A 24,920-nucleotide genomic window follows, 5' to 3' on the forward strand; every position below is an offset into this window, starting at 1 on the left:
GATAGGGAAAAAATGGAAGGCCCCATGATGGAGGTGATACATTTGATGACAGGAAGCGCTCATCTAGTTTACTTTTAGGACGAGCACCCCTTTTCTCGGTTGGCCACTCAATATTTAATTTAACAACAGCACGAGTAATCACCTCCACCAGCTCCTCATATGCTGGGGAAAGAGGTGGCACATCCTCTCCCCCCTTATTGTCACTTTCAACACTCAATACATCTAGTTCCTTAGAACTAGAGCACTGAAGCATTGGGCCGAGAAATTGGGAAGAGAAACGGCGGGGCCCTTCTCTAACCCCGCCGAGAGATCCATTTGCGATCCCCAAGAATGCCTTCTCCGTGCTGCCTCAGTAGCAGCGGGTCCGGATCCCCGAGGATCGCTTGCCTGGCCACTTTCCTCGAAAAGTGACAGGCGAGAGAGGAGCGTGCGAAGCGGACGGAGTGTGCGAACCCCCTCGAAGGCTGACATAGCATGCTCCGCTCCCAAACACATTACACATAGATCAAGTTGTATAAATCAAATCAAATCAAATCAAAGTTTATTTATAGAGCACCTTTTTAAAACAGCAGATGTTCACCAAAGTGCTGTACATACAATATAAAATAAACAATAAAACTAAAAAAGAATAAAATAAAATAAATAAAAACACAATAAAAAAGCAATAAATACAATAATGGATTATAACACACACTTACAAAGAACTCCTAACAGGTAACTCTCATACTGTGTTATATGCAGTACTATACAAATATGTTTTTAAATGTAATTTAAAAACAGCAAGTGAAGGTGCCTGCCTAATGTACAAAGGTAAATTATTCCAGAGTTTCGGGGCCGCCACTGCAAAGGAACGGTCACCTCTGCTCTTTAATCTTGCATTGGGGGAGACTAAAAGCAGTTGCCCAGCAGACCTAAGTGCTCTGGATGGGACATATGGCTGTAATAGATCTGAGAGGTATTTAGGAGCAGTGTTATTTAATGATTTAAAAACCAAGAGTAAAATCTTAAAATCAATTCTAAAACGAACTGGCAACCAGTGAAGGGAAGCTAATATAGGTGTAATGTGGTCATATTTGCATGTCCTTGTTAATAGACGTGCAGCCGCATTTTGTACCCTCTGCAAACGTGTTAGAGATGCCTCACCAATGCCTACATAGAGACTATTACAATAGTCCAGGCGGGATGATATAAAAGCGTGGATGACCTTCTCAAAATCAGTAAAAGATACAAATGACTTGACTTTAGATAATTGCCTTAACTGATAAAAACACGATTTAACTACCAAATTAATCTGTTTATCTAGTTTAAAGTCACCGTCCATTAAAACACCTAGGTTTTTTACAACGGGCTTCACATATGACTTTAAGTCGCCAAGATCTACATCAGGGGTATTGATGGTACCACCAGGTCGGAACAAAATGATTTCAGTTTTATCTTCATTGAACTTTAAGAAATTGTAGGCCATCCAGGCTTTAATATCCTCAAGACATCTCAACAAAGGTGCTATAGAGTTTGCATTGTTTCGTTTCAAAGGCAGATAGAGTTGCGAGTCATCTGCATAACAGTGAAACGAGATGCCATGTTTCCTAAATATGGAGCCTAAAGGTAATATATATAAAGAAAATAAAATCGGCCCAAGAATGGAACCCTGAGGGACTCCACATACAAGAGATGCAGTAGAAGACACAAATTCCCCAAGACGTACCGAGAAAGTTCTTTCACCCAGATAAGATCTAAACCATTGTAATGCGGCACCCTTTACACCAACACAATGCTCAAGACGAGAGATCAGTATATTGTGATCTAAGGTGTCAAAGGCGGCAGTAAGATCTAACAGCATAAGAACAGCATAGTTACCTGTGTCAGTGGCCAATAATAAATCATAAACTTTTAATAGGGCCGTTTCTGTGCTGTGAAGTGATTTAAAACCAGATTGATAAATTTCTTGCAAACCATGCAAGTCTAGAAAGGACAGTAATTGTTTAAAAACAACTTTTTCCAATATTTTAGAAAGAAACGGAAGTTTTGAAATGGGCCTAAAATTAGCAAGAACCGATGAATCCAGGTTTGTTTTTTTCATCAGTGGTTCCACTATTGCGTGTTTAAAATGTGGTGGTACAACTCCATGAATGAGACTACTATTTACAATCAATAATATTGTAGGGCCAAGGGTTTCAAAAGCCTTTTTTAGGAAATCTGGGGAAATAATGTCTGTGGGACAAACAGATGGATTCATTTTGTCAATGATGTCTTTCAAACAAGCAAGAGACACTGGTTCAAACTGATTAAAAACAAAGGAACATACAGAGAAAGAAAACATATCAACAGAAGGGTGAACAATATTAGACTAAAATAACTGGTATTTGGATGGCTGATGACTCAGTATGTTCCAGTACTCACCATGATGAGTCTAGTTATTCAAAGCCAGTCCAGAGGAATGCCGGAAAATCGGCCACAGGGTAAGTGTTCCAGACAAGTGCATTTATAAAAACAATTCTTAAAAATTATTTAGTTTATGAATAGTTCTCTAAAAGACAGCAGTGCATAGGCTAATTATTGACAGCTTTCCCAAATCATAAGTCTGCTACGCTACTACATATTGATAATTAGTGTACAGTATCTAGCAGTAATGTTAATCTAGTGCTAGTAATTTTTCCTGCATTAGTTATTAAGTTTTGCATGAATTGTGAATTTTTTGCATTATTTCTCTGGGAAGTATTAAAAAATTGTAGTTATTGATTAGTTATTAGTGAACTACCACTTAAATCTGTAAAAAAATCAGTAGTTCTCTGGGAAGTATTAAAAAAATAGTAGTTATTGATTAGTTAATAGTGAACTACCACTTAAATCTGTGTGCTATTACTTACTAATTCGTTAATCAGAGTTACTTGTTAGTTAACTGTAGTTACTATTGTTAACATTGTGTTATTCATTAACGAAGGATCCGTATTTTAAAGTGTTACCCAAACTAGAAATGATGGGAACAAAAGAAAACAGGAACAAAAAGAAGGGAGTGCAAACTACAAAGGGCCACTTGCGGTCTTTGCTCTTGACCACTTGTCTACTCACATGACGTATTCCTGTATTTGGCCCAAGTAGACATCAATACCGCAAGTGTAGAACTTTTTGTAGAACATATTGTCGTTAAAAATGCAAGTGTATACAGAGCTTTATTTTGATTTTCAATACTTTGCATTTTAAAATTAACTTTTAAATGTCTGTTCCAATTGTACTTCTAAATGTAGACCCTATGTAACAGCTGAAAATGTTGTAATTGTGGTGCTTCTAATTAAGTGATAAAAAAGCAGTTGCAAATGTTGTGCAGGGAGCATGAAATGGCACAGTGTCTTGCAAAAGGCATAAAAACAACTAATATTTAGCAAAAACTTAATAGAGAATGTTGAACTGTCATAAGAGTGAACTACACAGGGGGGCTACACCCACTGTAAACGTTTCTCTTTGCAAGCTTTGGTTAGAGGTGGCTGAAATGCAACTTTATGGACAACTGCTAGCCTGCATGGAGAGGTTCTTGGGACTCCAAAGACAAAAGCAGCTTCAAACCTGTTTGCTGCTCAACAGTGGCTTTTTGTTATAGTTTCCCTTTTAATACATTTATTTAGATTGACAGAAACTTTTTTTAATAAGCCTTAAATGAAAGAGTTCTTCTCTGCTCTAAATCACTCACAAATCTTTTGACAGTTCGATAATCTCTAGTCAGTTTATGCAAAATATTAGTTGTTTACCCACATAATCTTGTCTCATTTTAACTCATTTATTCTTTTTTTTTGTGCTTCTTTTATTGTTTTTTTTTTTACGAAATGTGCTATATAAATAACCTTGCCTTGCCACCCTGATAGTGGGGAAGGTTGCAACAACATCACTTATTGTGCTTAACATTAACTTTCACATTTTAAGGACAAGTTGTAGATTTCAAAACAACTAATTTGTAGCAGAGAAATGTGAAAATGATATCAACGCTTGAGATACATAACACACTTAAGTTACAGATTGTAAAAGCAAACAATTTTACAATCATCCCTGTCTCAATCCCCACATGATCTCCCCTACATAGTTTTGATAAAACAAAACATCTCCTTGAATTTTGTTCTTAGACCTTACAATCAAAGATGAATAATCAAACGTGAAACACAATCAAACATGAGTAATACAGAATATATGCCCTGGATAACCATCAATAGGATTTCTGATTACTTTCAAGAGTGGCGCGTCATGCAAATATATATGTTTTCATATTAGTATGGGATTCCTGTTTATACTGGTAGAAAAACTTCATAACTACTTAACAGCCATCAACCACTCAAGATGAGTAAAAGAAATCATGCTTATTTCGCATCTGTTTACAGAATATACTATTGGCCTTCTCCACTTTTCATGTGTCCAGATGCTTGTCCACCAGAGCTTTGTAGTGCTTCTCAGGATGGCCGTCCATATTCTCCAACTTCCAATTGTAGTATGCATTATTCTGAGGTGTTTTGAGATTTTTACCCAGCCACACCCAGAGTCTGGCGCAGGGCAAAAGACCCACAGCAAAGTCCAGTGGATCTTCCACTAGTTCTCTGTAGAATGACAGATACTTTGTCATAGCTGGAGTTTGCTGAATGGTAGGCGCATCCTGTGGAAATGAGAGTATAAAGCATCTTCAATAAATTCAGACACATTTGGAAGGTTTAGTCTTTGTTTTCTGTTCTTACCTTAAAAGAAAATATTTCAAGCATTAAGTCAGTATATTTTTTATAACTTAAGTATCTGCATTTTATGAAGTCCCTGATGTCATCAGGCTGGATTTCCTTTTCATTCATTTCCTTCAACATTTTCTGAATGACATCATAAACATCATCTGAACGTTTACTGTGTAAAATCCTAATGATATGTCACTTGCATAATAATTTGGAACACAGAGTATTGTGCATCCCTATGAACATTATGTGTCCTGCACAAGGATCAGAGTTTGTTTGTCAATGATTTATATTTAGTTATTTTTAATATTTAGTTGAGGGCTAAGCCAAACCTGGCCAACAGAAAAGCAGCCCGATTCTCACCGTCAAAGCAATAAAGCTTATTTCAGCTGAAAAGCTTATTCTTTAGTCATGTATGTCATTATGCTGAGACATTCTGAAAAGCTCTGTCTATTTATATTACATTGCAGGGAGCTTAAATCCAAGATTGAGAAGGAGGAAACAAAGAGGGAACTCCTGGGATCTCAGTCAAATCTGGGTGACTCTCACTGTATCCGCTGCCTGCAGCCCTTTAAGTTCCTGGTGAACAGTAAACGGCAGTGTATGGACTGCAAACTCTACACCTGCAAGACCTGCAGCCGCTACAACAAGAAAGAGCGTGGCTGGGTATGCGACCCCTGCCGCATGTCCAGGTTAGAAAATGTTTTCTTTTCTCAGAGTTTAGAGCTTACACACTTAGTACACTTACTTCTATAAAATAATATGAATGTTTGATCACTTATAAATAAAATCTATACATAGCACCTTTTTTTTTTCATCCAGGGTCCTAAAAATTGGAACCTTGGGGTGGTACCATGACAATGTACACTCTCGCTTCAAGCGTTTTGGCAGTGCAAAAGTAATGAGGTCACTGTACAAGAGATTAAATGAAAATGGTGAGTGCTATTAAAAGCCCCCTGATAACCTTTATTGTCACATTGCGGTCACATCATCACACTGGTTCAGTATCACCAGTCATTTTAAGTGCTTGTGCGAGCAAGAGAGTGTTAAGTAAGAGATAATGCACAGTCAGCCAGTTATTATCGCAAAATAAACCTTGGCATGGTGATTGGGCCTCAGAGGGCTCTTGTCTCATCCTGAAAGGGTTTATTTTGCAATAATGACTGGCTGACTGTTCATTATCCCACTTAGTACACAGCTCCTCTCTAAATAAACAAATGTGTGGATATGAAATATTGATTTCAACATATTGTATACAGTAATTTTAACTGTATAGTCGGTCACACTTTAGATTAGGGTCCAATTTCTACGAATTCTGCCTCAATAAACTCCTAATTACTGCTTAGTAATAGTTAGTATAGTATTGGGTAAGGTACTGTAAGCTATTGGGTAGTTAGTAAGGTAGTATTTGGGTAAGGTATTGGGTAGTTTGTAAGGTATTGGGTAAGGTGAGGTATTGGGTAAGGTAGTATTGGGTAAGGTATTGGGTAGTTAGTAAGGTAGTATTGGGTAAGGTAAGGTATTGGGTAGTAAGGTAGTTTTGAGTAAGGTATTGGATAGGAATTGAGTAGGATTAAGGGATGTAGAATATGGTCATGCAGAATAAGGCATTATCATGTGCTTTATAAATCCTAAACTGAAGTGTTACCTTATAGTCACATCGGATAAAAGCACCTGCTAAATGAAGAAATGTAAAAAAAATCTTCATGATCAATAATTAGTATAACATATAGTAAATATGTACAGCATGTATATACTGCTTTTCAGATGAACAACAGCAAGAGACAGCAAATAGTTAGACCATGTGTAATCGTTGTTATGTCTATGTGTATTTAGTTACCCAAAGGATTTGTTGATCAGTCTTTTGAATTCAAAGAACTCTGTCCAGAGACTGTGTCCCAGCAGTGCTGAGGCCACAACTGGGTCACATGCTGTGTCTGGGGCGCTGTATGACTTGTTGATGTTGTTTATAGCCTTGCGCGACAGGACAAGTTAAACAGAAAAATGGAGGCGTAGATTATTTATCCCAAGGTTAAAGATGACTGAACTGACATCTGTCTTTGGTTTACAGCTGTAAAACTGTTTATGTTCTTTGTTTACAGTTATAAAGCTTCATTATAGTTTTTTTTTATTATAGTTTTGTTGTGGGATTATGTACAACAACTTCAATTCAAAATTGATTACTCAAATATCTAATTTGTTAATTATACATGAAAAAATTGGCAATAATTCCACATATTGTAATCTGTCTGAGTGCCTGAGTTAAATAGTCCTTTTTTAAATAGTCAGATTTTCCCTTTGTGTTACACAAGACCAGCATTTACACTGTCGCCCTTTATTTCTTTAGGGCAACGTGATGATGACACACAGAGCATGCCTGATGTGCGCAGTGAGTACAAAACACATTCATGGCGTTGTGAAGAAAACAGGAAGTATATAGTTGGTGTTGTCACAGAGTAGAGCTGAGGGCATTTGACCAAGCATTGTTGAAGGATCCCAGTTGAAACCATGTAATCCCTTTTGATAGTGCACCACTGAAATATATAATGTGTTTTATTCTTAGATGTGTGTAATGGTCATGATGAAGAAAATTTGGATGCTGCTGAAGCTCAACGTTATAAGCAGGTAGATTAAATTGTTAGGTATTTTAATTCACATTTCAGTATAAATTTCAGTAGCATTTTTCGAGGCTTTCACAAGGTGAAATAAAGTAACTCTTTTTAACAACTTAGTAAATCATTGTTTTTGTGCTTAGTGTGTTAGTCTAGCCGCTAGACAGTGTCAACTAACTCTCGTTAATTTGCAACTACATGTCAATTAACTCTCATTAGAGTATTAGTAGACTGTTAGGTTAGTGTTAGGGTTAGTAGAATAAGTTAACATGTTGCAAAGTTACTTATAGTCAGTAGAATGTCTGTTGGAAGACCATCACAATAAAGTGTTATAGTAGATATTGAGCAGACAGTCAACTAATACTCCACTGGTAGATGACTGGTAGATGACTGGTAGATGACATGTAGTTACAAAGTTCCTTATAGAATGTCTAAAGTGGAATATTGAAATAGTGTTGCCAACGTTGACATTATGATATACTAATTATGAGATAAAAAGTTGGAATTGTGATACGAATTTATGACATATTAAGGAAAAATTATTTAGACAAAAACTTTTTAATGTCATAATTTTGACTTTTTACATCAATTATGGTGTATCAAAGATTTTATTTTTGTGTGGCGGAAATGGCCTTCCTTACTATACTGACTTAAATAGTATATTCTTAGTATGCCATAATATATAGGCCTATATATTTTATGTAATATATATTTTAAGTATTTTTTATACTTAAATATATAAAGGGGATTTCTGCCACAGAGTTTTAGACAAATTTTTTTTTAAGTCTACAACTTAATTAATGAAGATACATTTTTTCATTCAAAATCCACTTTGTTCATAAATCTGAGGTGGCACATTTAAAGGGGCATGATGCCTCTGTTTCAGTTGAATGCTATTACATTACTATACATTATTATACATTACTGTATATTTCATATATCCCTGGGAATATTTTAGAATCATTATGTAAAAGCATATTTTAAATTGTGCAATTACGATAACCAAAGTCTCAACTAGTATTCTGTTACTCATATGATTTTCTATGAACTTGTTGTGACTTCCTCTCAGATGCGAAAGACCAAGCGTCTACTCTCTGTCCACCCCATGGATCTTGACATGGACGACTATGCCACTCACTCTCGCAGACAGTCTGTCCAGGTATTGATATGGTTCTCACTATTGCTATCAACATCCACATTTTTAAGGGGTACTCAGGCATTATAAACACTTTTCTCTCTTCTCCAGTACATCCATGAAGATAGAGGTCAGCGGAATGATCTAGAATACAGTTCTGACATGTACCATCACCATCACCATCGCATGAACCGCAGGAAAAGTCTCGACAGGATTTCACGCCCAGGTGAAGAAAGCACGTTCTGTTTGTACATTTCGATCTCCCTTTCTTTCTTTAGGCTACCTTTCTTTCTCTTCCTCATTTTTTTTCATAAATAGACAAATTCACACAAACTGCTGCTGGATGGAGTAAAAAAAACTGATCACATATCAGGGACTTCAAGTAAAATTTGGCGTAGATTTCATCATAAAATAATTTGCATATTCACAAAGTTTTCAGATTACACATAAAGAATATTAATGTTGTCTATGTCTATATAACATTATAATTCTAAAATAATACTCTTAATCAGTGTCTCAGAATGTACACAGAATGTATTTTAATATATTTTATTTATTTTAAGTAAATGTGTAACATGGGTAAGCTCAAAAACGAGGGAATGTTGGATCCCTATGCAGGGAACAGAATGAGCTCTTCAAAACATACAGCCATGAAGGACAAGACTCAACAAAGAACACAAGAAACACTGAGGTATAAATACTAGAGGAGCAAGTATTTATACCTCACACGTGGGAATGGTTGCAGAACTAATCTACTAGAAAAACTACAAAGAACTACAAAACATGGAGAAGAACAGGAAGTAACATAAAAGTACAAACAAGACCAATGGAACACAGGCCAGGATTATGATATGTTAAATCTTTTTTATGAAATATATTTACTTTTTTTTATGTATTTTAAATGTGTCGTTTACCCGTTTACATAATTTTTAAAGAAACCATATGTATGCAATTTTGCACGTTTCTACTTAATTATTTGTTGTTTTTTTTTTGTAATGAAAGATCCAGCATGTGTGGATCACTGACACAACATTTTGAAAATAACATTTGTAATTATGTTGTGCATAATGTTGATCAAGTGAACAAGATCAAGGTTAAGTGGGTTAAGAGGTTTAAGTATTACAAATCATATATTGTTTTTTTGGATATCTGTTCAATTACTGTATACGTGTTGTATAACGTAGGATGCACTGCGTGGACAGTCACCAGGAGAACTTGAGTTTCAGCATTAAGCAAATTAACTAACTTGTCCTCTTCATTTTTGTTGTAGATGATGGACTGTATTCTGAACACAGGATGGTACGCGCTCGCTCTCTCTCTAAAATCAACTCTTCCGTGGCTCCGCGCCAGATCTACCTGGACACTTCAGAGGAGGAAGATATGTTCCGTTACCCTGTCTACCAGCTGCCCCCTCGACGCCGCAGTCGAGCATCATCTCAGGAAAACATTCATCAGGGACCACCACCGGTATGATTAAAAGAATTTTAAGAGGCATCTGAAATATAGTTATACTTAAAAGTGCATAAATGGTTTCAGATGCCTTGTAAAAAATGCACCATTCACAATTAGAGGAAGTATTCAAGGTTAGGGAGGTTACTGAGACAAGATTAGTTGTTTTCAGCTGGTCATGTGATTTCAACAAGGTGACTATAGCTAAGACTATAAAATAAACTTTGACCTTGACCTTGAAGACCTGGCTCTTCACCTCATGTGGATGTACATGATTTAAAACATACACTATCATTTAAAAGTTTGGAGTCAGTCAGTCAGTTTTTATTTTTTTTATTTTTTTTAATAAATTAATACTTTTATTCAGTAAGGGCAAATTTAATTGATTAAAAGAAGCAGTTAAGAATCATTAGAAATATTTCTATTTCAAATAAATGCTGTTCTTTTGAACCTTCTATTCATCAAATAATCCTGAAAACAATGCATCCATGGTTTCACACACACAAAAAATTAAGCAGCACAACCATTTACAGCTGTGATAATAATAAGAAATATTACTTGAGCACAAAATTAGCATATTGATTTCTGAAGGATCATGTGACACTAAAGACTGGAGTAATGGCTGCTGAAAATTCTGATTTTGCCATTACAGGTGTTGTGATTTGGATGTAGACAGCACTGAGCACAATGAAAGAAGATCCAACTGCAGTTTTATTTGTAGCACAATCCAAAGTCGTAAAGTCCATTAAACAGGCATAAGATCAGAGCACCGCAAATCAGTCAAATCAAACAAACCAATCCAGAGTGCAAGACAGGAACGAGAAAACCAGGACACAGGCAGATTTCAAAAACCAGGAACATGGAAACACTCAGTAATGCTGTATAGACAAGATATAATTGACCACAATACAAACCACTGTACAGGTATAAACAGGCAAATAGACAAAGAGAGGTGATGAGGTGATGCAGAACAGCTTCCCATGATTAAATTGATGACAAACAAAGCACTGTGGGAAATTGAGTCCATTAAAGTGGTAGAGTGAACAGTAAGAGTGCCCTCTGCTGGCATTCAAGGGCACTCGCAGCTGGCGGGTGTGACAACAGGAATGAATTACATTTTGTTATATATTAAAATGGAAACCTGTATTTTAAATTGTAATAATATTTCACTTCCCCCCCCCCCCTTTCTTTCAAATGTTGCTGTGAGGTAGATCAATGAACTGAGCAAGAGAATGTCTGCCATTGAGAGTCTTTTGAATCGACTGGAAGTGAAAATGACTTTGCCTTCTGATCAGGTATGAATAAAGTCTCAAAACAGAAATGTAGCTCCAGTATTTCTTATTATTCTAAAGGTTTCATGTAGGTCCATACCTCATGATTTTAATAAAAAGACTTTTCATTGTGTATGTTTGTAGCCTGTTCAGCCCACAGCAGGACAGGTGGACGAGGAGAAGCTTAGGCGAAAACTAGATGAGCTGTTGAGTGACAAGGCGCTTTCCTCTGATGAAGATGAGCCGAAGAGACCTCCTAAGTCCAAAGGGTCCGCTGTGAGGGGGGACCAGGCACCGATGGCCCCTGTGTCCCAAGAACCCTTGAGCTCCTCCAGTGATGAAATGCCCACTGAAGCACAAAAGGTGAGTACACAGACAACACACATATCCAAAAATCTATGGGAGATGCTGCTTTTGTCCAAGGTAAGGTTTTCCTGAGAAGCATCTCTGTTAAAAAAAAAAAAAAAAAAAAAGCCTTACAATAATATTCTTTTTTATAGAACAGCTAAAGCAGATTCAAATGTCTCATTATCAGACTATTAGTGGAATACCAGATGGTATTAAAAGTCAGTATTAAAAGAAGAAGAAAATTCTGTCATCACCCTCATGTCATTTCAAACCCATAAGACTTTGGTTAATCTTCGGAAAGCAAATTAAGATATTTTTAATCAAACCCGAGATGTTACTGTCTCTCCATTGAAAGTCCTGGTTACCAAAACTTAGAGGATCCAAAAAGCTCATAAGGCACATATAAACTGAGCGGCTTAATCCAAGTCTTGTTAATTGCTTTATATGATGAAGGTTTGGTTACCTGGACTTTCAACGGAGGGATAGAAACCTTTCAGATTTTATGGGTTTGGAACAACATGAGGATGAATAAAATGATGACAGAATTTAAATTTTTGGGTTAACTATCTATCTCCTAATAATCTTAAAATACTGAGTTTAGCTCTAGCATTTTGATTAGTATAGCCAAAGAAACATCTGAAAGACGTTCGTAGTTCCCCTGAGTTATTTTAACAACTAATCCTTATCTTATCCAAAGACCATACAACACTTATGCCTCATTTAGCTATAATCTCAGCAATGCTAATACCTCTCTACAGTCATTTTATTACGGTTTTAATGCTGATGAGGCTTCTCTCCTCTCGGTTAATTACTGTTCCCTCTACATGGCTTTCAGAGATCCACCGCGGCGGCCCTATGCGACATCACAACTGAGATTCTAAGAACAATTAATGCCACTGAAAGCGCTATGAACGAGTTGGCCCACTCAAATCCTAATGACAGACTTCAGTTAGCGGGCACAGATGTTAAGCAGGCTGATGATGCGTACAGGGAACTTGAGGAAAATGTAAGCTTATCCCTCTTATAGATACTGTTATGTTTGTTTGAAGGAGAGAGATTAGACTCTTTGACCAATCGGTTTTATATCACTCGATTTGTTAAGATTTGTTCAGAGCTGAATTTTGCTGTAGGTTTTCTTTCTTTCTTTGTTACTGCAGGTGTACATGACTGCGGGGAAGTCCTTTGATATGGCAAAAAAGTTGCAAAAGATTGAACAGAATGCCAACAATCACTACAGCTGCCCGCTTATTGATTCAGAACTCTCTGAACTGGAGGACCAGGTTTCTTTGGCAGCCACTATAGTTCAGAGCACAGAAAGTGAGGTGAGCTACATTCCAAAAAAATCTATCTATCTATCTATCTATCTATCTATCTATCTATCTATCTATCTATCTATCTATCTATCTATCTATCTATCTATCTATCTATCTATCTATCTATCTATCTATCTATCTATCTTGTTTATCTATGTTGTCTGTCTGTCTGTCTGTCTATCTATCTATCTATCTATCTATCTATCTATCTATCTATCTATCTATCTATCTATCTATCTATCTATCTTGTTTATCTATGTTGTCTATCTATCTATCTATCTATCTATCTATCTATCTATCTATCTATCTATCTATCTATCTATCTATCTATCTATCTATCTATCTATCTATCTATCTATCCATGTCGACTGCCTGTCTGTCTATTTATCTGTATGCAGATATTAATTAATTATTTATCTATCTATCAGGTCTCAGACATTGAGAACAAGATAGCTGCTCTAAGTGCTAAAGGATTATCAATTGATAAAGCCAAGAAAAAGGTGAACTGCTAAAAAATAATAACCTTGGTAAAATGAAACTTTTAAACAAAATTTCTTGCAGATTTGCAACTAATTAGATGTTTTTGTTAATATTTTTTTTCAGGCTCTGAGTATACAGCAAAAAAGGAAGTTTTCCCAAGACATTCCTTCAAACAGAGGACACTTCTGAGTGGAAACAGGACATCGCTTTAACTTCTCTGTTGCTCTGCATTACAGTTTTTCTCAGTCGCTTTGGTGCATTTCTCACATCACTATTTACATTTGCACAAAAGTTAAAGGAGCTGTATGTAAGATTGTGGCCAAAACTGGTACTGCAATCACTTTCAAATTACTGTATAGAGCGGTGTATCCCCTCCCCCTCCCCCTGACTCGAGGTTGCCAGATAGGCTGCAGGATCCAGCAGGAACGTAGGCTGCAGTTTGTAGCTGCAGCTGTGGTAACTAGAGCAGAGCTGGCAACCCGGATGCAGAAACACTACTGACTTCGTGATTGGTAGATAGATGGAGGGCGGCGCTTCAGGCCAAAACACAAGATGACAACATCAACATCAGTTGAGGGCTGCAACTTCACTTTTTAAATGACAATATCCTGGCCGTACTACTTTTGTCAGTGATATAAGTATTTGAAATGAACATGATTTCTTAATGTCTAGTGACATATCAGGGCCATTTTATGATTAATTGAAATACATTTCTTACATACAGCTCCTTTAATGCAGTTCTCAAAACAATTAGTACAAACTGCAAAACCTAGCTGATAACCTGCAAAAGCGTGTCACTTGCTCAAAATGGATAGTTCATTCTTCAAAAGCAAGTATTCATGCCAATGCAAGTGTCAGTGTCATCAAGATGAAAAGTCCTGACACCATTGTTTATGAACAAGATAGTCAAATGGCTTTGTCATGTTTTCATTATGACAGTTTACTCTGTAAATGTTTTCCAATGCAAAAAAGTCACTACCTGACAGCACTATATACTATATACTATTTGCACAGCCATTTGAAAAATACAGTAAAGTTACACATTACTGTATTTAGTGAGGTACTGTAACTGAGTACAAGACACTGAATATGTATGTTTCACATTTTTACTGCATATGCTCTTTGCAATTCAAATTTTTTCACAGCATTGTGCAAAAGAAAAAATACACCCTTATTTACAACAAACATAAACTCCGTTTGGGTAGAGCTGTGCACAACTGTAAACAATATTGCAGTACATATTGGAACTTAACATACAACACATAGTACTGTAATCATTCATGCACATCCAGACGTTCCTCATCAGTAAAAGCTGAGATTCACCTGAGAGAAATTGTTCAATTTAGGAGACATTTTCAGGAAAAAAAAAAAGATTTTAAAAAATGTGTAAAATTTGCTTGACAGATTTTGACAACTAGTTCAACATTTTTGTATGCAATGACTCAAGCAATGAAATGAGGACTATTAGTTTTATATGGAATGACTATTCAGCATTCACAAGTATAGTTAATTTTGACTGACATGACATAAGCAAATTATAATGTTATAAAACAGCAGAGAGTTGTATGAAAGCAATTGATGCATGTCCAAAAGCATTTGCAATTTGTTGGAAGGAATGAGAAACTGCTACTCTGATGTGCACAAAATGATAATGTTGTGGAGGTTGAACTAACTGTTGTGCAAATGTAATAGTAATGTGAGAAATGCACCAAAGCGACTGAGAACAACTGTAATCAGCCCTTAATCCATCAGTACATTTGCCTCTCATATCCATACATGCATTCAGTTTTGCAAATCATCAGAAGACAGAAGAGCCCTAAAGGATTAAACAGTATTTTTCCATCTACAACCTTTAACTGTGTGAATTATGTTGTTTCAGAATGCATGAGAATCATTATGATGTGTTTTTTTTTTGTTTTCAATGGTACAAACTGGATCACTTACTAGGAATAACATTTCTCTTATACACAAATGTAATTTAGACCACTGTCATGACATGCCCTATGTGAATGTGAATTACTCTGTAATATCATGACTTATCTAATATCCATCTGATCTTGACTTGGCACTAGTCAACTTTGTGTCTCTTGTGTAAATAATCAGGTGACTTGATCAAACCCCAACTTTAACTAAAATCATTATTAGTTAAATAAGGTAATTGTTCTAAAGACAAAAGATGTCAAGTATCCATGCCAAGAAAAATAGGAATAATTGCTATTGCTTTTCCTTGCTTGCTTTGTTCCTCAAATTGCCTTTACAACTTTGAGATTTTAATAATAAAGGAAGGTATTCCAAAAAAATATTTTTTCTTTATTGCATTATTGGTCTTTTTTTAGATGGGCCTACACTAAACCTGTCACTTATCTTTAAGTTATAAATGTTGATTTATTAGAAATGTAGGCTTAACCTGGAAAATTAATTGTAAAATGGAACATGTTACATGTTGTTTCCCTGTTTGAAAGAAAAGAAAGATATTAAATCATGCTCAACTGGTTTGCTGGTCTTATTTCCAGCCTGGTCATGCTGGTCTCTTGACTAGTTTGGAAAGCATTTGGGCTAAACAACAGCTTTGCGACCATCTTAAAGCAGTTAAGGCACTCCTAACAACAGGTTGGGGCAAATGCTTCTTTATGTTAAGCATGAAGAAATCTATCTCATTCAAGTACCTTCACTAGCTACTATCCTGAACGAAAGTTTAAGGCAGCAGACAAGGAAAAGTTCGTTTCATACTGACAGGCTTGATTACGAGCAGGGGATAGTTGTTAAATGCCACCGAGCCAAAGCTTGACCCCATTATTGCATTCGCATCCACAGAGGAGTGTGCTGCCCTCTAGTGGACATTTAAAGAAAGCTAACACTTTTACAGGTTTTTTTTCAATCGCTTCGGCTCAATTCTCAAATTAGACTTTTTTTCTCTCTCTCTCAAAAAAATAAATAAATAGGATCAGATCTCTGAACAATTACACACATCTTGTTCACATCAGATTTTAATGTCTTATTGATTTAATCAAAGCACATGCAATTTGTATGGAGTTTGCTGATAGCACGATGACGATCACCACCATTTTTGAACATGGAGGAGCATCACATCTCTGAACAGCAGCAGTTACATCAGTACTGTATAAATACATTTGTATTTTTACAGTATTTTTGTTTTCTAGAAATAAACTAGTAAACTAAAAATTGTCATGGAAGAGCAATAGGAAGATATGTAACTAAGAAGATATGTACTGTATGTGTTAGTGAAAGACATAATAGAGTGTGTAGCCTAAAAATGAACAAGCAACTGAGAATGTTCAGTTGACATGTAACCCATTTCTGCAAAAATAAATGAACTGTAAAAAATACAAATGTTAATTTTCTTTTTTGTGTACTACAGTGCTGACTTTTCCCAGTCATCTGAATCTGTATTTACACAGACAAAACTGACATTCTTGTACATTATAGAAAGCAAAAAACAAAACAAAAAAACATGACTTTTTTTATGTAACAAATATTTCCATGGTGAAAAAGCATCTAAACATTAGACCAGTGTGGCTCACACGATGACAAAAACACTAATTATGTTGGTGGCATTGGCCAATTTACTGACACAATAACTAAGTTTTGAAGAATGAATTAAATGTTTTGCATGAGTTATTTTTTGCAGACATGCCACAGAGTTCAGATGTTCCAGCAAACAGTTGTGACAATTGAGCTTAGAGAATGTTAAGACCGATTTGAAAAATGTGCCAAAACTATTGAGAAAACCTGTCATTCTAAACTGCAAACAACCTTGCAATTGTATTTGGGAATATTGTGTTTTTCCTGTGATTGACCAGACTTATAGGCCCTTTGGGGGGAGTAGTTAGGAGATTCCTTTATTTAGTTTTTTTCTCAGTCGCTTTGGTACATTTCTCAGATCAGAATTGAAATTCTCAAAACTACCTGTTCAATCTTCACATCGTGTTACTTGTGCACATCAAAAAAGTACTTTCTCATTCCTTTGAAGAAAGTGCAAATGCTTTGGTACATCCATGCAAATGATTATGTACAATTCTTTGCTATTTCCTACATTATCAATTGCTTATGTCATGTTGATCACAATGTATTATAATGGGTCTCTGTTGAATAGTCTCAACCCCCACAACATTTAGGCTTTAGTTCATAGCATAAGTCACATGCAAAATGGTTGAGCAAGTTGTCATAATATATCAAGCATATTTCTATACATTTCCATTAGACTTTTTTTCTAAATCTGTCCTGAATTGGTAAATTGCTCCCAGGTGAATCTTGATTTTCTCTAACAGAGGTGCATCTCATGAACCATCAACTTGCAAGTATATATATAGCTGGAGCACAACACAATGTTACAATGTCTGACAATGGAAAGACAAGGAATTGGACCGGGTCAACAGCCAGAGAGAAGAAGAAGAAGAAGAAGAAGAAGAAGAAGAAGAAGAAGAAGAAGAAGAAGAAGAAGAAGAGTGAGGCTGCGTGGCGGAGGAGTTGGGAGGCAAAACAGAGGAAGAGGCAGAATAGGCCGAGGACATATGCTGATGAGATAAGAGCTACACTTGTAGACCACGTTCTCAATCATGAGCTTACAATAGCCGAGGCTGGTCGAAGGGTGTAGCCAAATGTTGGGAGAACAACTGTGTCTTCAATCATTCAGACTTTTCGTCGACAGAACAGGTATGTAATCTAACACTGTACTATAATACTGTATACTTTCTGTAATGCTTCATACAATATTACAATATTCCACTTGCATTTTACAATATACAGTAAGTATACTTTAAACAGTGACATTTTATCTTACTCAATTTTGTGTTTTGCATTACTGTATTTTTTCCACATAGGACTGCAAGACAACTTCACAGGGGTGGCAGAGGGCCCCTTTTCACACCTGAGCAGGAGGAGGCTATTTGCACCATGGTTGTAGAAAACAATGCCATAAGACTAAGGGAGATAAAGAGTGCCATTATAGAGGACAACAGCATCTTTGAAAACATCCAAACAGTCAGCATCTCAACTATTGACTGGGTGCTGAAAAGACACCAAATGAATATGAAGCAGCTGTACACTGTTCCATTTGAAAGAAATGGTGAAAGAGTGAAGGAGCTGCGCTACCAAGTAAAACATGTATGAGCATGCAGCAACTGTACGGTAAACAGTACACCATCGTATAGTGATATACAGTACAGTAAGTGTGACCTTTACATATTTGCTATGGCTGTAGAAAAGAAGTTGCAATATGTGCTGTATACATTTGATGTAACTGTATCTTGCCCAAAATGAAAATGCATGTAATTCATAAAACTCATTTTGTGTCCTCATATAGCGTATAATGGAATTGGAAGCAAGTGAACCACCGCACAGCTTCCTCTACATGGATGAGGCTGGCTTCAACCTAACGGAACGCAGAAGGCGTGGGCGAAATATCATTGGCCACAGAGCTACAGTTGATGTGCCAGGCCAACGGGGCGGGAACATAACCATGGGTGCTGTTATCTCTGAGAATGGTGTGCTAACGCATATTCCCATTATTGGGCCATACAATACAGAGCGTCTTGTCACCTTTTTAGACGCTCTCTACAGGGATCTCATCCCTGAACAAGAGAGGGGTCAGACTGGAGATGACCTGCCAAAGTAAGTGATAGTTTGGGACACTATCAGTTTCCATCGCTCCAACATCATCAGGCAATGGTTTGCGGCCCACAACAGGATGCTGATGGAGTTCATCTCCCCCTAGTCCCCATTCCTTAACCCCATTGAGGAATTTTTCTCAGAATGGAGATGGATGATCGCCAGCCACATACACAGATGACCCTTCTGGCTTCCATGGATGCAGCGTGTGATGACATCACAGCAGATGCCTGCGGCTGGATAAGACACTCTAAAAGATTCTTTCCACGCTGCATCGCAAGAGAAGATATTCGTTGTGATGTGGATGAGAATTTGTGGCCAACAGACAGGAATGTCAGGAGGTGTAGGAAGACTGTAATTCCTACAGCACTGCATGTACAGTTTTCCCTAAGGAGATTGTCTTATGTTCACATTTCATTTTTTTTCTTTGTGCTATGCAGTGCTGTCTTTTCCTTTCTGTATTGCAATGACATGGTCTGTCAACAAATTACAGTAAAAGCGTAAATGTGAATCTTGTCCAGTCTCTTGCAATCAAACTCCCACATACATTAAGGTGTAACCTACAATTTACAATAATTGTCATCAAAACTTTAGCCATAGTTTACACATAGTTTACACTGTTATATTGACAAAATGACTAAGCAATTTGACTGTTTTATCTGTACACAAGGACTTGTCATTCTGATGGGACTGACATGTTCATTGACACAGATATTTACTTTTGAGAGATGAACTAAGGATTTTGAGCAAGAGACTGGCTTTTGCAGGTAATCCATGGTGTTTTGCTATTTGTAAGAATAGTTTTGAGAAATGCACTTACTGTTTTGCAAATGTCGAGGATGATTCGAGAAATGAACCAAAGCGACCGAGAAAAACTGTAATAAAGTTAAAACACAGAAAATAAGTCAATTATATGCTTGAAAAAAAAAAAAAATCACACACAGTCAGATATATAAACAGTGTAACAACTTTTTTCCCCCATTGGTGGTTTTGGAAATCACATATAAAGTTGTAGTTGTCTAATAAAGCCTCTTCTAATATAACTGGACCACATACACATTTTACATTTACATTTTACATTTATTCATTTAGCTGACGCTTTTATCCAAAGCGACTCACAATTGCTATATATGTCAGAGGTCACACGCCTCTGGAGCAACTAGGGGTTAAGTGTCTTGCTCAGGGACACATTGGTGTCTCACAGTGGATTCGAACCCGGGTCTCTCACACCAAAGGAATGTGTCTTATCCATTGCGCCACACCACCCCTCTGATAGATAGATAGATAGATAGATAGATAGATAGATAGATAGATAGATAGATAGATAGATAGATAGATAGATAGATAGATAGATAGATAGATAGATAGATAGATAGATAGATAGATAGATAGATAGATAGATAGATAGATAGATAGATAGATAGATAGATTGTAGGTGAGGGACAGGACTGGCTGCCAGATATGTGTTGATGTGCCACAGCCTGAGAGACAGCAGGTGAATATGTGTGTAATGTGTGTGTCTGACCTCAGTATGTCCACCACAGTGACCCTCAGTAATGTGAGTGCGTATATATGTTGTTACACTGTTTATTTAAATTTAAATTATGTTATTATATTTTATTATTCTATTATTTTGATGTTTTTATTATGTATTCCAAGCTTTGGCAATATTGTATTATTTACAGTAAAGCTAATTTTTTTTATTGAATTGATAGATACAGACAACAGATAGACAAAGATAGATAGCCTAGATAGACAGACAGACAGATATATAGACAAACATAGAGCAGATAGACAGACGGACGGACGGACTGATAGATAGATAGGCAGACAGACAGACAGACAGACAGACAAACCGAGATACATAAAGATAGACAGACAGCAGACAGAGATAGATAGATAGATAGGCCTAGATACATAGATAGATACATAGATAGAAATGGCACGTGAATCATATTCAACAATAATATTCTGAAAATATTTTGCGAACTGGTGCTAAATGAAAGAAGACTGAAATAATTAAAATGCAAAGGTCAGGTCCCGCCCACATGCCCCGCCCACTTTTCGCGCTGCGTCCAGCACAGCCTGAAATCAGACCGTGTGCCATTGGGCTGCTTTATATTCTCATCCTCATAGGGCCGCTCATCATCCGGGTTCGCTTTGCCCTAGAAACAAATGCAGCTCTGGACCGACAACTTTATTCTTCATTCGTTTGGTTTGACGTTACACCGAACGAACGTAGGAAGGACTATTAAGGGATGACCGGTTATATTCACAGGAGTGTAGATGGTCTATCGTGTTCATGGCGTATCAGCAAACTGTCATCTTCCGTCCTATCCGTGATGTTTTGACATATCGATGTGTCGTTTGAATGTGCAACAGGCTCCCGCCATATATTCATGCGGTTTATGGAGACGATGGGTCATCAAAGGGAGGATGCGTCCTAGTGCTCTACATTTTTTTACTTGTGGTTACAATATAGCCGTTTATTAATGTTGTTCACTCACGACCATGACTCTTTGAATAGTGATCTTTGATCTGCACACAACTGAACAGCACTTCAGTTTGGCGAGGTCATTTTTGTCGAGGTTTGTGCCAGAGTATAAGGGAATTTAAAATGGCAACTCAAGTTACGGGGAGGAAAAGAATTCCCAACCGGGAGAAACTATCGGCGGAGGATGATGCGCTCAGTCAAATAGCTCGAGAGGTAAGACAGATGAACAGCATTTCACGTGGTACTGTAGCCGCAGCTCAGTCATGCTGCGCAAAATGTCGTCCTTTTACAAGTGCTGGAGTTCTTCAAATTTAGTCTTAACTGGAATCCCAAACGATCTTGCTGAATTATTCGGTTTTGTCGGTTGTGCTGTGTGCTGTCCCTTTTTTCCCGCATGCAGTACGGAAAAATGAGCACGGATACGATGACGCTTGTCCTTTCATGATGTGAATGGGAAACATTGCACCCCTCCCCTCCCAATTATTAGGCGCTTGTGAATGACAAAAAAAAAAACCACATTATTCGTCGCAGTCTGAATCGAGGCATTGTTGCTAGCATGACCTACATGATTGCAGACTTCAGTTAATAGGTAGACAAGCATTTCCCCTCTCCCCCTATACAAATAGCGCTAGTGCAGTTGAGCAACAGCATCATCATGTTTGGATACTTGCACAGCTGCGTGACGTCATGAAGCGAAGATCAAACGAAAATGCTGAGAGAAGGTCCCAGACTGCTGACGTCAGAAACTACTCTGATGCGGCACATCACACCCAGTAAATGGCCCAAACCCATAACCTTAGGGATATATTTTAAAATACACAGAGCTCAAATCGTGCTTATCTCTTAAATACTCTGCCATATGTGATCCTACATCGTCCTCTTGTCGTTTGGCTTTCAGTTTGTAATGAAAAGCAGACACAAGCAGCTAGATTTATTTCTTTTCTGAGAGGAAAATGTGGGTTATAAATGCAGAAAATAAATGGTGCAGGGATTTAGTCAAGCTTGCTAATTTTACCAGCCTGATTTCACGGCAATGCCTACGAATTCTACGAGGTGGCTAATTCGTACAAATTCATACGACCTCACTCGTATGTATTAGTACGATTTTTGCTAAATCGTACATATTGTACGAATTGCCCAATTCGTATGAATTCATACGAATGACCTACCCCTGACCCCGCCCCTAAACCTACCCATCACGTGGGTTTAGACAAATCGTACAAATTCGTACGAGTGAGGTCGTACGAATTCGTACGAATTAGCCAACTTTTTATCACTCATTCGAATTCGTACGAATTGGTCGTGAGATAGCGTTGAATTTTACTTATACTCATCAAATATTATCTTGCCTACTACACATTTTATTCTATCAATTATTTATCATAAACAGTTAATGGATGTTGTTAAAATTAAGTCATCTTATTCCTAATGTTTCAAAAGATGTTCCATATTAAAAGTCAGCTATTTTTGTTTCGTGAGTTCACACCTACAAATGATTAGATAGAGTAAAAGAGTATGCGGATTTTGGCGTGCTGTCCGGGGGAGGGCTCCGAGCTCGGAATGTATCCCGAACCCAGAGTGCCCCCCGTATCTCTCGTTAGGATAGTAACCAGACGAGTGTGAGGACACAGGGTTGTGGAGGGATGCAGAAAAAAAACTGTCTAGGAACATAGGTGAGTCAGCTACGTATTCATACAGTAGACCTCTCATGCTGATTGGATAGATCATTGAACGTTCTCCTCCCGAACTTTGTTAATAAAACATAATTTAGTGTCACTTAGTTCTTTACAAAAATATTCAGGTTTTCAGGTTCACCTAAAAACCTCTGTGACCTTTTGGATCAACTGACCACATCTGGAAAGCATTTCCTCACTGAAGAATCCACACATCTTCACAATTTTCACCACCACGCTTCTTTCTTCTAATTGACATTGAACATACCTTGATGCTTAGCTGGTGCCCTTAATAGGAAAAATCTTTCGATGTAGTATGGAAATGAATCAGGGATATTTAGTCTATAAAATTAGCTCCAGTTAAGGGATGGAAAAAGTAATGATGCTTTGCATCATTTGCCCTCTGGTCCTTTTGTTCTTGTAAAACTCTGTACCCACCCTCTTTTAAACTTACCATCCCTCTAACAGGATGAATCTGTCCCTATAGAGTAGAATAAACTCTACATCCGCAAATGTTTTTACTTTCTTTTTGATCCTCTTTCTCATTGAAACTGCACAATCAGCCATTGCTTAAGGCAGGGAGAATTGAGTCGAAGTTAAAGGAATAGTTAAAGGAATTATTTTCACATCTTCATGCCATTCCAAACCCCGATGACTTTCCGTCTTCTGTTTAACACAAAAGTTGATTTTTTTTAACTGGCTGCTGTTTTCAATATAATGAAAATTAACGACAAATGTTGCTAACAGGTTCAACAAAAATGTACCATAAAAGTATTGTTAATGTTGTCCATATGATTTGTTACTTCTTTTCCATTAACAGGCAGAAATTTAAGTTGTCACACTGAAAACTTTATCCGCCCTGCCTGTCCAATTCATGAACAATTAAGTTGATTAAATGCACTTGGGTTTGTGCTTTCTGGAACTAAAATGATTGAAAAACTGCGCACTTAGTCTGATCTTTTCAGTGATTCATTTGATCCAGTTCACAAAATCTGCTTACACATTCATGGGTCATAGCCGATTTGTACCACACAGGAGGAAAAAATCTGAATTGTGTCACTTGAACCATGTTATGTAAATGTGGTGTTAGACAGCTCTGTTTAGGCATGAATTAGGTGTGCAATCTGATATGGTCTCATTATCACACTGTGCCACTCAGACAGCTATGTAGCACTTACAAGGTTCATCTGTGATAAGTATAATCAACATCTCTGCCATCTGAGCTGTTTTTATACACTAGGCATTATGGAACAGCAAAACTCTGTAGAAACTTGAACACTTTTCTTTCCTCTGTTTGTTCGCAGATGTGGCGCTAGTTAGTTCTTGCCATGACGGTCATGTGAAAGTCTTATAAAGTCTTTCCCACCCATTTTATAGTTGATGCAATGTTTTTATTTAGCCTAAACAATACTTGTTATATTGTCCTAATGGATTTTTGGCTTCTTCTCAGCATGTTTCTGAGCTTAAACTGCTCACTCTGTTTTATTGTACAGTGATGGTTTGGTCTGCTCGTCATCACAATACAGGAATAATGGAGACATGTTTTGATACAGCGTAGATGACAATAAAGCTGTGTATACCAGCCTCCTACGTTTCTGCTGCTGCATCAGAAGAGGTAGTAGTCCAGCGTGATGGCTACATACCGTTATGTTGTAGATAAGACCGCATCTGTATTGCAAATCCCTCTACGTTGCTGTTGTTGTTGTTTTTGGAGTATGCAATTCAATGTCATAAAAACCAAAGCAGATATTACGGTTAACAAAAGAGCACCACAGGACACATGTTGGATCTGAACAGTTGCAATACACAGTGTGGACAGT

General features: G+C 37.1%; 2 protein-coding genes across 18 annotated transcripts in view; both read left to right on the forward strand.

Moving 5' to 3' along the window:
- mlpha (melanophilin a) overlaps nt 1-15,598 on the forward strand; it is a 31,652-nt gene extending 16,054 nt beyond the window's left edge. The window contains exons 3-15 of one of the 2 annotated variants that reach the window (XM_079883386.1): nt 5,168-5,389; nt 5,520-5,632; nt 7,045-7,086; nt 7,261-7,322; nt 8,379-8,468; nt 8,556-8,670; nt 9,715-9,911; nt 11,105-11,188; nt 11,309-11,527; nt 12,348-12,518; nt 12,670-12,834; nt 13,254-13,325; nt 13,429-15,598. In XM_079883386.1, the coding sequence (XP_079739512.1) occupies nt 5,168-5,389; nt 5,520-5,632; nt 7,045-7,086; nt 7,261-7,322; nt 8,379-8,468; nt 8,556-8,670; nt 9,715-9,911; nt 11,105-11,188; nt 11,309-11,527; nt 12,348-12,518; nt 12,670-12,834; nt 13,254-13,325; nt 13,429-13,494 (1,618 nt within the window). In that variant the 3' untranslated portion in view covers nt 13,495-15,598. The remainder of the gene's footprint in view (nt 1-5,167; nt 5,390-5,519; nt 5,633-7,044; nt 7,087-7,260; nt 7,323-8,378; nt 8,469-8,555; nt 8,671-9,714; nt 9,912-11,104; nt 11,189-11,308; nt 11,528-12,347; nt 12,519-12,669; nt 12,835-13,253; nt 13,326-13,428) is intronic. The other variant, XM_079883387.1, reaches the window with a different exon arrangement.
- A 5,411-nt stretch (nt 15,599-21,009) lies between these two features.
- lrrfip1b (leucine rich repeat (in FLII) interacting protein 1b) overlaps nt 21,010-24,920 on the forward strand; it is a 39,138-nt gene continuing 35,227 nt past the window's right edge. For 8 of the 16 annotated variants that reach the window (XM_079883370.1, XM_079883372.1, XM_079883379.1 and 5 more), the window contains exon 1: nt 21,011-21,640. In XM_079883370.1, the coding sequence (XP_079739496.1) occupies nt 21,551-21,640 (90 nt within the window). In that variant the 5' untranslated portion in view covers nt 21,011-21,550. Of the gene's footprint in view, nt 21,641-24,920 lie in introns of all 16 variants that reach the window. The other 8 variants (XM_079883381.1, XM_079883371.1, XM_079883375.1 and 5 more) reach the window with 2 other exon arrangements.

This window comes from Squalius cephalus (assembly GCF_949319135.1).
Source record: "Squalius cephalus genome assembly, chromosome: 10".
NCBI classification, from domain to species: domain Eukaryota; kingdom Metazoa; phylum Chordata; class Actinopteri; order Cypriniformes; family Leuciscidae; genus Squalius; species Squalius cephalus.